Below are 14,810 nucleotides of genomic sequence, written 5' to 3'. Positions count from 1 at the left end.
CCAATTCCCTCATTATTCTCCCTTCATCTTTTTATCTCTTTCTCTCTTCTCCCCCCCCCCCCCCCCCACAAACCTCGTGAAATTTGAATAGAGCATATGATGGAGTTTATAGTCATGCTTTTGTGCAACTTTTTGTAGTGTTTTCTAAGTCATATTGATGGTTAAAGTTTCAAATATATCCCTAGCATGAATTGAAGTAATGATCAGTGTTTTCAAACTGCTAAGTATATAGAAGGCATAAGGGTTTCTTTTTGTTAAAATTCACAAAGCGCAAAGTGAAGCAACTTTTTAATAACTAGAGCATTTGTAACTTTAATATCATATATGAATATTTTATGTGAATGTATTAGACATTTAATCATATAATCATAAACAACATTTGATGGGAATTTTCAGTAAATATAATTATATATTCAATATCCATAGTTTATAGCTATATAAACGCAAAAAGATTTAAAATGAAATGAAGATATAAAGAATAGATATTGAAAAATATTTTAAAATCAAGAATACCCATGACCAATTAGAGACCAAGAGGCGAAGAAATGTGAAGCAAGGTTGTGTGAAGATGGCGCATCTAGAAGCATTCTCAAAAAAATGCTGCTAAGAGAGAAACTACTAATGCTAGAAGCATGAAACACCGAAATGCGTATAAGAAAACTGAGGAGCAAGTTGTGTGGAGATCCATTAATAAGTAACTAGTTCCAGGGTGGAAGAACATAGAACTAATGAACTATGACTTAAATGAATATGAGAAACGATGAGGAGAAAAGAATGTTTTTGCTGAATTATTGAGACAAATGTTGAACCAAAATATAAAATCTGAACCAGTATTTCATTTGGAGTTAGAGCCAAGGGCATGTGTTATGATGCATTGCGATGAAATGGTGCAGCACTAATGTATCATTGTAAGCTTGTGCCTCAGTGACAAGGGACGTGCAGGGCACATCACTTTGCTTCACTCCTAAAGCACGCTTTTATTCATACTTGTTTAGATGGAGATATATTTCAAAATTGTAACTTAATTTTAGCTGGGTACACTATTTATCGCTTAGAATTTTATCTCCTTCTTGAGGTTTATCATTGTGTAGTTTCATTTAACAGGTTCTGAATCCATCTTACTATGGATTGGAGGATACTGAGAACAAGACCCTTAATGCTTATCTGTCAAGGTATTTTTGTAATAATGTGATGTTTTATTTCTAGAAAGCAACTGCAATTTTATAATATAAATCTGCAAGGTATACCAGAATCTTAAACTTTCTTTTCAACCAGGTTAGTGCAAAATACATTAGAAGATCTGGAAGACAGTGGTTGCATCAAGGTGAACGAAAATAGTGTTGAGCCAATGATGCTGGGTTCAATAGCATCTCAATATTATATTAGTTACATGACAGTGTCTTTGTTTGGTTCAAATATTGGACAAGATACTTCATTAGAGGTAATTATAAATTATTGTTGCATCAGTATTTTGTGCCTTACATGTGCGGTAACTTCAATAAGTTAACCCTTCTGGCTTCTAATCAGTTTCCTTCTCCCATCATTTTGTATCTTGTTCATTCCTTCTGTTAGGTTTTTCTTCATATTCTTTCTGGTGTGGCTGAATATGATGAGCTTCCTGTGAGGCATAATGAGGTTTGTTAATGCTTATTATTTATATTGTTATACATGTTTTTAAATAGAATTTTTTTTTCTTTCTTAACTCATTTACTTTCTATATTTACCAGGAAAACCTGAATGAAGCATTATCTAAGAGGGTTCCATATTTAGTTGATGAACAGCATTTTGATGACCCACATGTTAAAGCAAATTTGCTGTTTCAGGTTGGAACTCCCTATATCATTTGCCTACCATGCGTCTGAATTTTCTTTCATCATTAATATTATTGTTTCTCCTCTGTTTCAACATCACCTATAACCAACTTTTTCCAATTCTAAAATGCAGGCACATTTTTCTCGCCTAGAAATGCCAATCAGTGACTATATAACTGATTTAAAATCAGTTCTTGATCAAAGCATTCGCATCATACAGGCTATGATTGATATATCAGCAAATAGCGGATGGTTGTCAAGCACACTAAATTGCATGCACCTACTGCAAATGGTCATGCAGGTATTTCTCCCTTTTTTGGCTCATCTTGTTTAGAGTAATGCTAGTTGAAAAATTCTTGATTAAATTGGCGTTGTCTACCTATGTTTTATCATTGATCCATTGGCTTTATTTTGACCTGGAGTTCAGACTTTAAATAAAGAAAAATTTAGATCGTCATTTACCAATATCCACAAGATTACAAGCTAAGCGACTCAAACGACAGCTCACCATGATTATTGCCTCCTGTTAGATGGATGTTTGCTATTCTCATCATGTTATCACAAATTGTATTTGTTGCATTTTTAATGTTAATTTGGTAATTCCTTTGAATTGCCATATGTGCACTTATTTCATCATTTGGTTATACTATTATGCTTTAAAAATTGATAAGCAGCAGATCAACATATAGCATATAAAACCTTTGAATCAAATCTTCGGATTTCCAATAGCTGTAAACCCCATGTAATTAATTTGGCAAATATAAAAGCAATTGAGTCAACATGTAGCAAATAAACCCACTGAATCAATTACTTGGCCTTCCAATCAATATAAACATCACTAACTAATCCATCCAACACAACTGTAATCGGGCCCCTTCAAATCAATCAAAAAAATCTGATCACTTGTCTTTAGAGTAGGGCCATTAGACCCATTATTAGGCTCTCCTTATTCCCAAGGTATAAGTCTTTCTTATGGTTTTTCCAACCATTATAAGCCTCAACCCGATCAATTTGGGTTTGCAAAAAGCCAACTATCCAATTAAGCTAATATATTGGACCTTTTAGTGCTCCAATCCTACAAAAACCTAAGCCAGCTCCTATAACATGATCACCAACTAAATTAAATTCACCAACTACAATCACATAAGCCAAAAATCCAACATGCTTTTTAGAGCCACTTTTTAGAACCAAGCTAAAACTCGTGAATAATTGATCATATTATGGTCATGCTTGTACGTTAGAACTTCAAGGAACCACATTATGTGCCCTTGAACTATTCAGGGAAAACCTGTACTACTAACCCTCTATTTGCAAATGTGTTGATGCCAACTTTGAAAACACGACTGCACCCATTTTTTCACTCTTATTTGTTCAAAAGACCTGAGAGGAGGCATCACATAGTTATTAATCATTATCCTTGTATGTTAAGGCTCAAAGCCCCGTCAAGTTGGCAGATTTGGTTTTTCAATATACTTGGGAAGACGACAGTAGGAGGCACGAGATCATGATCAAGTTTAGCTGTCTCCCCTAACCATTCATTTTCAAGTAAATGCAAACCTGAATATTAAAATATTATACCTTACCTTAAAATTGAGTTTAAATGGCCTTCTTAATCATAAGTGCTCAATTGTGAGTTAGACGATAATTAACCATTAGGTCTTACATCCATGATATAGGTTGCATTACATTTTTATATTCTATTTTTTATTGTCTTCTAATCAAATTCTGCACGTTCACATTCATTCATACATAATGCAAATGTGTGTGGTTTTGTCAAATTACTGTTAAACATTATTGAAAATCCATGAACACCCGATACTTTGCCATGATTTATTTTTCTTTCCAGGGCTTATGGTATGGGAGTGATTCATCTCTTTGGATGTTACCAAGCATGACTGAGGATGCTGTAAGCCTCCTCAACAAACATGGCATCTTTTCCATGCAAGAGCTAATTGAGCTTCCAAGATCTAAGCTTGAGATTCTACCTGAGAAAAATTGTTCTTCAAAACTATATCAGGTAATGCATATTTTATTTCCCTTAAGAGTTTCGTTTTGCTGCCATCAGAAACTGTTGAAGCGCGTCATTATTGTTACCCAAGGATAAGTCCATATGGCTTTTTCATAGAAGCATTTTCTAAAGTTACTTCAGTTTTCTGCAATAGTGATGGGTGACAGAAACTGTTTGAGAGCTTTTTAGTGTTATAGTGTGTGTGTGTTCTCTCTTTATATGAGAATGAAATTAGCATTCCACTAATTTAATTTTGCAAGCTTACACCTTCAATCGTAATTTACAACATGAAAATTACTTGTGGAACAAGTTTTATGATTTTTTATATTAATTTCCCATCAAGCATGTGAAATAATGAGCATCAATTGGCTTATAGAAACTCTCTTAAAAAGCCAAGCCTTGCCATGCATTTTACCCATCAGCTTCGTCCAATTTATGCTAAATATCATAATCATAACATCCTTTTATTCCAACTTATTTTAAAGCCTCTACACTGTGAAATCACAATTATTTTTCCATGCAATTGTAGCCATCCATTAATAGAACTTTAATGTGTCTAATTTATGATCAACAATATTAAAAAATTTTGAAATCGTGCATGCTACCAGTTTTAATGATATTGATAAGATTGGGTGGTTTCAATTTTAAATATGATGATCACGTCTAAAAATTTAATTAGGTGGAGAATGATGATTCTCCCCTCAGGCAACTGATTATCCTTACGATTTTGTTTGTTCTCCTTAATGATTTGAAGCTGTATTGAACTGTATGCTTGTCCTCTTTTTGTGATGTCAGACTATGGTGCCTTCATTTGGTGTTCAAACTTCAAAGTACTAATCAAGAATCATGGTTCCACCAACCTGACTTTTAAGGAAGATTTACATATATACCACTCAATTCCTATGTATTTACATATCTAAACTCAAACTTCAATTTTGACATGTACGCCACCTTTCCTGTCCATAAAAAGGTGTATTTGGCGCACCAAAACTTATCGTGAAGTAAGTGGTCGTACAACACAAGTGCGTATGTCAAAGTAGTATGCAGTCTAATAGTCCGTGTATCGATCTAACTAAGAAAATATTAACAATTATTTCAGGATAAGAATCTCTAGTTTACTAATTGAGTGAATCTAACTTGGCTTGATTGCAAAGAAAGTTTAAGCTCTAAAATCCTAATGAAAGTAGAGTAGATGGCTGACAACACAACATAGAAAAGATGGGAAAAGTCTCTGATTGTTCTGCAAGAATGATGAGGCTCGTGCCTCTGTGATTCGGAAATTGTGATGATCGTCGTTTTCAAAATATCTTATGCAATTTTTATCAATCGGGGATACATTACTTTTTATGCTTATGTTTAGGTCAAAAAATGCCTAGAATCCATAAAGTTGAGGGTTCCTCAATCCCCATGGCGTTCCACATGAATGTTCCATTCCCCTGAAAAAATTGCAGTATCCCACTGGAATATGTCCATCCTCATGGAATTTTGTTATCCACTACGAAACTGTTAGAGGTCGTAGTTTCACGAAATATTTTAATATTCTAGTTGGTCAGACTAGGAGAAAATGATGTTCATAGGTTAACCAACAACATAGGCCATGAAAACAGAAATAAAACACTAACGAAAAAACATTTCGAAAAAACCACGATGGAATCCACTACCCCTACATCACAGAGACACGAAGAAGAAATTAGCCATGCATTGTCGAGAAAACCATAACAAAAAAAAACTATGTAGGATTTCATTGCAAGAAACAGAAACATGTTAAATTTTCAATGACTTGTTTTCTCCATAGCAACATCAATCTTTCCTCTCATACAATATTATGTCATAGCTCTCAAGACAAAAAGGTGGAAAAGCCCTTAAATTTTTCAACCTAAGGAAGAAGAAACCCTTAATGAAAAACACACAAAATCTCCCTAAACGTTGCCCCAAGCCGTCTCCCACTCTCCTCTAGTCCATAAGTTCTTTAAAGAAGCCCTAAAAATTAATCTTATAGCAAAACCTCGGATTTGACAAACAAATTTCCTTCCAAAAATGATTTCCCACTTCGTCGGCGGGGTCACGCCAGAGTGCTGGATAGGGCGCCATGGTCACGCCACAAGTATGCAAGACTTGGCGTGGTCATGTCGCTTCTTCACGATATGTGGCATGGTCACGTCGCTTCAGGTCACTTTTTTCGTTGGTTTTTCTCATTCTAAATTGCTCGTACTAAACACCTGCAACCTTCACAACATAAAAAAAAAACATTTCTCAAGTGTAAATCTATGATAAATACGAAGAAATAACATGTAAAATACAGGGAAGAATAAAGATAAAATCACGTGAAATTGACGCATGTCAGTATTTCACATTTTAAAAGATAGTAGTGGAATTTTTGATGTGATATAATAGTTTTGGGTGATATAAATGTAAAAAAACAAAGTTTTGTTGTTAGATATGTAAATACATAGGAATTAGGTGGTATGTATGTAAACTACCAACTTTTAAGCACATTTTAAGGGAGGCTAATCATTGCATTGATTTGCTTGCATGAGCGACTCGACAAAGAAAGAGTCAACATTCTCTTTTCCAATTGACTCATCTCTTTTCTTGTCTTTTTCTTTACCCATGGATTCCTCTTCTCATGTTTATTTAGGGAAGGTCTCTTATAGCTCTGATCTTATTTTGGGCTTGTAATAAGTATATAAAAAATATAAAAAAATAAAGCTAATGCAAAAAGATTGACCTGCTTGCATAACGCGGGTGTGGGAGTTTCCCACATCAAGCTGGTTGGCATTCGATCGACATAAGGGAGCCAGTCATGTTATTGCTTGAGGCGACCGATTCAAAATGTAGCAGGAGTCGAGCAGAATTTATTTCTTTTTTTACGTCCCGCTAAATCTAACGACACTTTAGGAAAGGCGGCACTGCCGTCGACCCTCCCTCTATCCTACCTTTTCTGTGTTTTACTTGATAGAGTCTTTATATTAATGCTTTGTTGCATTAGGGTTAGTTTTGTTGTGTGTTGATTTCAGATTCCTTTTGTGGAGTTGTTCTCATTATTCTAGGGCTGTATACGAGGAGGTGGTGGTGCTCCGGCTGTATCCTACTCCGAGATGGTGATGTATTATTCTCTATCCTCCTCCCTACCCCTTCTCCTTCCCTTTCATTAGTCGTTGGCCATTCCTCTACCATCCCTGCTGATCTGTCGTCCCTTTTCCGCCATTGCCTTGTTGTCCCAACCTTTCCAATCCGCCTTCCAACAACCTATTCCCCTCCAAACTGTTGTTGGTCTTTCTGTACAGCGCTCCCAACCGCCCCTTTGCAGCCTATCTAACCCCCCTACAATAGTTCTCCTTGCTGTCCAACTCACCTCTCCATCACCCCCCTCCCCCACAACTTCCCCTACCACCCACTCTCTCAAGCTCTCAAAATAGCTACCATCCACCCTTCCAAGTTCCAACATATCCAGCAGCCCTCCACCCTTCTCCTTTTCCCTTGCCACTTCTCTGACGCCACCATCGCTTCCAGATATTTTCTTCAAGTCCTAGCTGAAGAATTGGTTTGTTGTTGTAGTTCCTCTTTCTATCTTTGTCGCATTGTAACCCTTTTTCAATATTAATGAATGTTGCTTTTATTTATGTAGATTCTCTAACTAGTGCAGTATCATTTGGTATCAGAGTCATGTTCAACCCTAGTTCTATCCTAGAATTTCATAGCATAAAACATACGCCTCCTCCAAAATTTTTCATTTCTACCCTCAATCACCTCTTCTCGTTTCCTCAAACACTACTCCACCAAAATTTTCCTTCGTATTCCTAAACCTTAGTCATGCCACCGGAGCTACATAGCCGAACCAAGAGATAAGGCAGGAACTCCATCGCCTCCTACAAAGGCTTGCAGAGATTGAAAAATTAACACATGATGAAGTTACCTTTGATCGAGATCTAGAAAGTTGAAGAGGAGAAAAAAGATGAGGATCTGAACCCCTTCCATAGGGACAATTTCAGCGAAGAAGAAGATAGGTCAAGGCATTTTGGAATTCGCTATCAGAGGAGGCCTACAGAGGGATCTGAATCCCTCTCAGATGGAGACTCGCGGAGAGGAGATATCATTTGGAGGGCACAGAGACTTTAGTATCAAGGTAGATCTGCCAGAGTTCGAAGGAGGTATGGATCCTGAGGAATTCATTAATTGGTTACTGGTTGTTGATCGGGTTTTTTAGTATAAAAATGTGTCAGATGATAGGTGGGTCAAATTAGCGGCCATCAAGCTAAAGGGTGCTTCTTTGTGGTGGGAGAACTTATAGAGGTTAAAAAAAAAGAGAGGGCTATGATAAGATGTTAGGGTGGGAGAAGATGAAGAAAACAATGCAGAGGAAATAACTCCCATCCCATTACTGCCAGAATGTGTTTCTGAGGTTCTATCACCTGCAGCAGAGGGATCTGTTAGTAGAAGAGTTCACCGAGCAGTTTGATCATTTGCAAATGAAGTGTGATGTGATGAGGCCTAGTATTAGCAATGTGGTGTTCCTACAACCGTACTGAACGTTGGGGATGTACATACACTAGCCGTAAATGTGAAAAGGCAACAAATGCAGGGTCGACAACAGTCATCCTTCAGGCAGCAACCTGCAGGCAGGAAATCACCTACAGGTACAACGACCGACAGAGGTACCCCGAGAGACAAAAGCAGACCCGGGCAAGGGAGTGACACTCTAGTTCAGAGCAGGAAGAAGTAGGATGGAGCACCTCCAGCTGTCCCACGAGCAGAGTAGTCACACTTACAGACCAGAGCACAATGGAGGAGGTTAGAGAGGATACAACTAAGGACCAAAGAGAGATACATCATCTTCCCCCAGATGAATGAGAGGCACTCATAGTTTGACTAGCCCTACAAATTGATATTGACACGAGGGATTTGCAGTGACATCAAGAATGTGGAATCAATTGAGACTCCCGACTCAGAGACACTTCTAGTCGTACTCACTGACATGGCTGTAGAAGGAGAATTAGATCAACATGAACCAGAGATGTTTGGTAGAGTTCTCGGTCGAAGGCCAGCTGCAAGACCAAAGGTGGTGTAATGTGATCCCAATGGATGTCTTCCACCTTCTGTTGAGATGACCGAAGCAGTTTGATTAGAGGACTCAACACGATGGATTCAGAAACACATACTCATTTACCAAGGAGGGGCAGCACATCATTCTACTTCCTTCGACAGAGCTCGAGATCACAGGAATCTTATCGGCAGAGCTGCGTCAGTGGAGCCAATTCTAGTGACTACACAGGATGAGAGGATTGAAACACCCACTCCAGACACATGACAGTTACGCCATAGAGGATGTCAGAGCCTCACAGTCAACACTGTATCACCTGCACCACCACCGGACGGGAAGATTTTGGCTACTCTCATGACACATTAGACTTATCCGACCATGAGTTACATGGGAAGGATCCAGCAGTATAGGCACGAGCCACAGTCTCAAGAGAGCGAATCGATACAAACATGGGCACGCAAGTGGTGCCAATTTCTTAGATGCTTTGATCGACAGTGCAACCGGTAGTAGGACCCAGGTGCCGCCAGGATTAGAGACAAGGAACCATAAGCTTCGATGAATGAGGTCGAAGCTCTCCAAACCTTGGGAGACCGGCGTAGGTGCAGGAGACTTCTGCACGGTTGCGGAAACAAGTCAGTCGGTTTAGTCGTTAGCATAGAGGAGTCGGTCCATACAGTAATTTAGGTGACCGGTTCAGAATGCGGCAAGAGTCGAGCGGGATTTACTTACTTTACCGCTTCCCTCTTGATCGAGTGGCACTTTAGGAAAGACGACAGTGTCGTCGGCCCTCCCTCTTTCCTTCATTTACCGTCTTTTACTTGAGAGAGTCTTTATATTGTTGCTTTGTTGTATTAGGGTTAGTTTTGCTTTCAAATTCTTTTGTGGAGCTATTCTACCTTTTTTAGGGTTGTATTTGAGGGGATGGTGGTGCTTTAGTCGTATCCTACTTTGAGGTGGTGATGTTTCTTCCTCTATCCTTCCTACCCTATCTCCTTCCATTCCATTAGTTGTCGACCATTCCTCTACCATCTCTGCTGAGCTGCCGCTTCTTTCTCGCCATTGTATTGCTTTCCATCATTTTCAATCCGCCTTCTAGCACTCTATTCCTCTCCAACCTGCTGCTCGTCTTCCTCTCTAGCCCTCCTAACTGGGGGGTGTCGAAAAAAGCTAGTCTTTCGTGAACAGCTCGTGTTCGACTCGCTAAGAGCTTGTGTTTTTTCTTTCAATAAGCAACGAGTCGAACACAAACAAATTTTTTCAGCTTGATTTATAAACGAGTCGAACATGAACAAACTTTTTTTCAGCTGGTTTTGGCTCGAATTAATTAAATAATAAATTAATAATATATAAAAGGTAATTAAATGATATAAAAAAATTATTTATAAAAATGTAAAAAAGAAAAATTATATGTTAAGATATGTAAATACATAAGAATTGGGTGGTATATGTAAATACCCATCAGATTAAAAAAAAAATTAAGTTATAGATATGTCTATACATAAGACTTGCGCGTATTTATGTAAATGCCCCATTTCCCCAAAATCCCGCTGCTTTATTGCTGGCATGGAGGTTAAAAATATAAATACAAAAGAATTTGGTGGCATGTATGTAAATGCCTCTAAAGTCTACTCGCATGGCCCGCCCCATTTTCTATCCATTTAGTTGTCTGACTTTTATCCCACATCACTTGATTGAGGAAAGCTACATCATTGATCCTCTTTAAAAGCAAAAAGAAAGCAAGAGAATTCTAAGTTTTCAGCTTTACTTAAGCACTCTTTTGTGATTTTTTGTGAAATAGAAATATATTTTATTTTTAGTTCAATTGAAAATATTTAAAAAAATTTAATTTTTGAAATTTTAGTTCGAGCTAAAATTCGAGTCGAACATGAGCTTAATTCGAACAAATGAGTTTGAATCGAGCCGAACACGAATAAATAATTTACGAGCAATTTCGAACACGAGCCGAACACTAACAAAACTTAATTTAAACAAGCAGAACACGAATAAGCCATGGGCTTGCTTGAGCTCGACTCGTTTAAACCCCTACTCCCAACTGCCCCTTGCAGCTTGTTGTGCTCCTGTACAACAGTTCTCCTTGCTGTCCAACTCACCTCGCCATCACCCAACACGCTTCACCGTCCTTCGCTGCAGCTTGCCCTACTGCGCCACTCTCCCAAACCCCCCAAACCAGCCACCAAGCACCTTTCCAACATATCTGATGCCCTCCACTCTTCCCATTTTCCCTTGCCGCTTCATCAACGCCACCATCACTTCTGGATCTTTTCTTTCTGTCCTAGCTGGAGAATTGTAGTTCCCCTTTCCATTTATGTCGTCAATATTAATAAAAGATGTTTTTGTTTCTGATGATTCTCTAACTAGTTCTTGTATCATTGCATGCACAAGCTCCTTCACAAAACGAGATTTATTGTTCTCTTCTCTAGATGACTTGTTTTAATCCTTATCTTAACAATTAGACAATGATATCCAAAATAAAACTGGGCAACACTTGCTTAGATGGCCAAGCACGACAAGCCTACAATGCCTCCTAGCAGGGCGTGGTCACCGAGGCATCCTCTAATCGAGTGCCTTAGTTAAGAAGCTCAACTCTGTGCTGTAATTTTTTTTATATTTATATAAGTTTATTATTAAGATGCGAGGCTACAAATGTAATGATGGGGAAGAGGATATGGTTGATGAAATGATGAAATGGAGAGTATTGAAGATCAGATCAATCTTACTGACTTATATTTTTGTCTGCTTTTTTAATCTTTAAAATTAACTTTTGGGCATTCTAAGTATTTTGTTTTGAACAATCTATTTTACAAGGTTTTGTTATTTTGATATTTGGAATGATAAAACTTGAAATTGTATTTTTTTTTCTTCAATGCATAATAGTGTTTTCTTGTGATGATTAGCATATCATACTTTCCAAACATATTCTTTGTAATTAGTGAATTTATTTACTACCTCGTTTTATCATATGAGCTCCTAAACTAGCACCTAGCATCTCTAGCATTAGGCAATCATGTCGCAATGAGGGTGTATAGCACCTTTAATAAACTGCAATTAGCCATAGACTCCTTTTCTAATATAACTGGGGAATGTTTCCCATAGCTCTAAACTTTATTGAACTTCTATTAAATATATATAAAGAAAAGTGAAAAAGAAGAAAAAAAAGGTGGGTATTACTTCTATATTTGGCATGTTCAATTTTTTTTAATGAAAATAACTTTACACTAGTTCAATTTATACAATTATTACATGATGATTCCATATTGTGTTGATGAATTAATGAACATTGTCAGAATAAAGGACTCGCCCATATATATTAGTAGGCTTGTAGTTGAGCCGAGTTAAGTCGAGTTTATCATAGTTCGAACGTGGCTTGATATAATTATAAGTTGTTCACGTTCAGTTTGAGCTTGTGTCGAGCTTTCATATATTGTTCAAGCTTGTCTTGTTTAAGTTTTTCAATATTTGAGCTTGATTTGTACCTGATTTATTTATGACTAGTGAACTAGTACTTAAACAAACTAATAAACGGGCTAAAAACTCAAATGATATCTAGATTTTCATAAAAAAAATTTAATAAATAATTTTACAAATTTGATCGCAGTTACTAATTTATTGATTATAAACTTTAAACCCTATAATATCTTAAATCTCATTTCTCCTCTATTTTGACCTAAATTTCTCATTTAGGGGCTGTTTTGTAGATTTATGTAGCATTTAAGCATAATCTAGCCTAAATCCTAGCAAACAACCAAAAATGACAACTTTAAAGCCTATAGGAACTTAAATCTTGTTTTTTCCTCTTTTTTTAAGCTAAATCCCTCATTTACCGGTTGTTTGGTAGCAAGAATTAAGCAGGATTTAACCTAAATCCTACCAATCAACAAAAATAACAAAATAAATTCCTAAAGGATTTTAAATCCCGTTTCTCCATTTTTTTTTAAATCTCACAAGATGTCTAAACATAAAAAATGACAACTTTGAATCATACATGATCTTAAATCCCATTTCACCTTTTGTCTTACGTTAATTCCCGGATATCATAAATGAAATTTGAAGGAGGATTTATAGGATTTAAATAAGGTGAAGCACGTGAAGTGGGGTGCGAGGATGGATGAAAAATATGATGGTTGATAGAGTAGGACTTTGGAGCAGAGTGGAAATGGGAGATGTACCGGAGGCTAGAGTTTCAAAGATCCTTGCAAGCTGCGATCACGTTGTCGCCTTCGTTACTTGCACTCCTTAGCGACTCGAGGTCTCGTATGTTTTTGGAAGAGGTAAAACTGCGAGAGACTAGAGAGAAAGTGAAGTTTGCAGTTAAAGTTAATTTTAAGGAGCATTTCATGCATAACACTCAAGTCTCATGTATTTTCACATCTAACACGTAAACTTTAATAAAATAAATATATAACTAATGGTTATATATGGATAAAATAAATATATGATTAATAATTAATCTGGAAATATTATTATTATAATAGGATATGAGCTATAATCAAACTTAATATAGAGTATTTAACAAGTTATTTACTGAACAATAAACGAGTTTGTTCGTGAACATAAATGACAAGTTTTGCTATGTTCATGTTTAGTTCATTTAAGCTTCTAGTTTTTAAAAATTGTTTAAACTTGTTTATGTACTAATTTGAGTGAACATGATCGAGTCTTAATCGAGTCGAGTTCGAGTTGTTCATCGAGTGCATTAGTTTATTCATAGCCTTATATATAAGCTTCTTTCCATCGTTTTTTCACGTGCCTTTTATTTATTAGTTTGTCTTACCACATAACATCTCGCAAAAAATCTATGCTTTATGGTGGAATATAGTACCAAAGTTGTTGTTAGAATGGTATAAGAAGATAGTTAGGAAAGTAAAAGCTTAATGGAGTGTCAGCACTTAAAAGAAGAAAGTTATGTTTGGGGGTCGCCCGTAAGAAGTTGTCGGCAACCGGAATCGAAATCCCGTCGCCCGCTTCGGAAGGATTTTTTAATTTACGTATATATATATATATATATATATACACTCAACCTCAAATCCTGTATCTACCCCAAGGGATAAACACAAGACTTGAGGGTGAGGCTCAATCAAATAAACTAAGAAAGATATGACATCCGTTTGGTCTGCGAAACCGTTTTATTTGCCGACAAGTTCCCCTATTTTAATACAAATGTTTAAGCTGGGTTCGGAAAAGCTCCCTATAAGGGCAAGCCCCTATAGTTAATTACATCTTAAATGACCGAAGTCACCTAAGAAAACTCTCGATAAAAATCAGGGGATAATGTCTTCAAAGAGGTCAAAAGGATAGGACTTTTCAACGAAATCGGACTAAGAAGGTATGAAAGGGGAAATGCTCAAAAACTCAAATCTGGAACATTGTTAAGGAATCCAAATGAAGAGAAACTAGGAGAAGCCACAGATCCTGAGGAGAACCTCAGTGACTTTCTAGTCTATCAATTATTAAAGTGTTTTATCCTGCCAATTTTTATTTAATTAGGGCTTATATTTGCGTGACAGGGTCACACAAATTACCTAGAAGATATGAGGGTTTACGTCGTATCAGACGACAACCTCGGAACCTAGAACGAGTTAGGGCTTAAATCGTACAGCAGAGCTGTACGAATGCCTAAAAAAAAAGGTGGAGGATTTATGTTGCGCTAGGCAAACAACCTCAAAATCCTATGGATTGTTGTTTAATTTCTAGGAAAAAGATAGGTTTTGTTGGGGAAGATGCGTTCTGCTGTTGAAGATGGCCGTGTTGCCCACTGCTCTAGCTCCAAGCTCCTCGACGTGACGAGTTTAAGTTTTTAAGGGTGTCCGGTTATAGTATCAAATCAAACGGCCCTATGGTTGTAGTCCTCTAAACATCCTATGTAAAAAAAAAAAAAAAAAAAAAGGGAAATAAAATATAAAGCGTACCATACATGAATGAACAGTAGCAT

The 14,810-nt window shown here is 36.9% G+C and overlaps 1 protein-coding gene across 1 annotated transcript in view; it reads left to right on the top strand.

Moving 5' to 3' along the window:
- Positions 1-14,810, top strand: part of LOC110017859 (DExH-box ATP-dependent RNA helicase DExH14) — a 121,097-nt gene that overhangs the window by 91,646 nt on the left and 14,641 nt on the right. The window contains 6 exon segments of the mRNA XM_020715000.1: positions 1,105-1,172; positions 1,276-1,441; positions 1,573-1,635; positions 1,728-1,823; positions 1,945-2,112; positions 3,658-3,828. Of these exon segments, the coding sequence (XP_020570659.1) occupies positions 1,105-1,172; positions 1,276-1,441; positions 1,573-1,635; positions 1,728-1,823; positions 1,945-2,112; positions 3,658-3,828 (732 nt within the window).

Source organism: Phalaenopsis equestris, unplaced genomic scaffold, assembly GCF_001263595.1.
Source record: "Phalaenopsis equestris unplaced genomic scaffold, ASM126359v1 Scaffold000002, whole genome shotgun sequence".
Classification (NCBI taxonomy): domain Eukaryota; kingdom Viridiplantae; phylum Streptophyta; class Magnoliopsida; order Asparagales; family Orchidaceae; genus Phalaenopsis; species Phalaenopsis equestris.
This window is presented reverse-complemented; position numbering and strand designations above follow the sequence as displayed.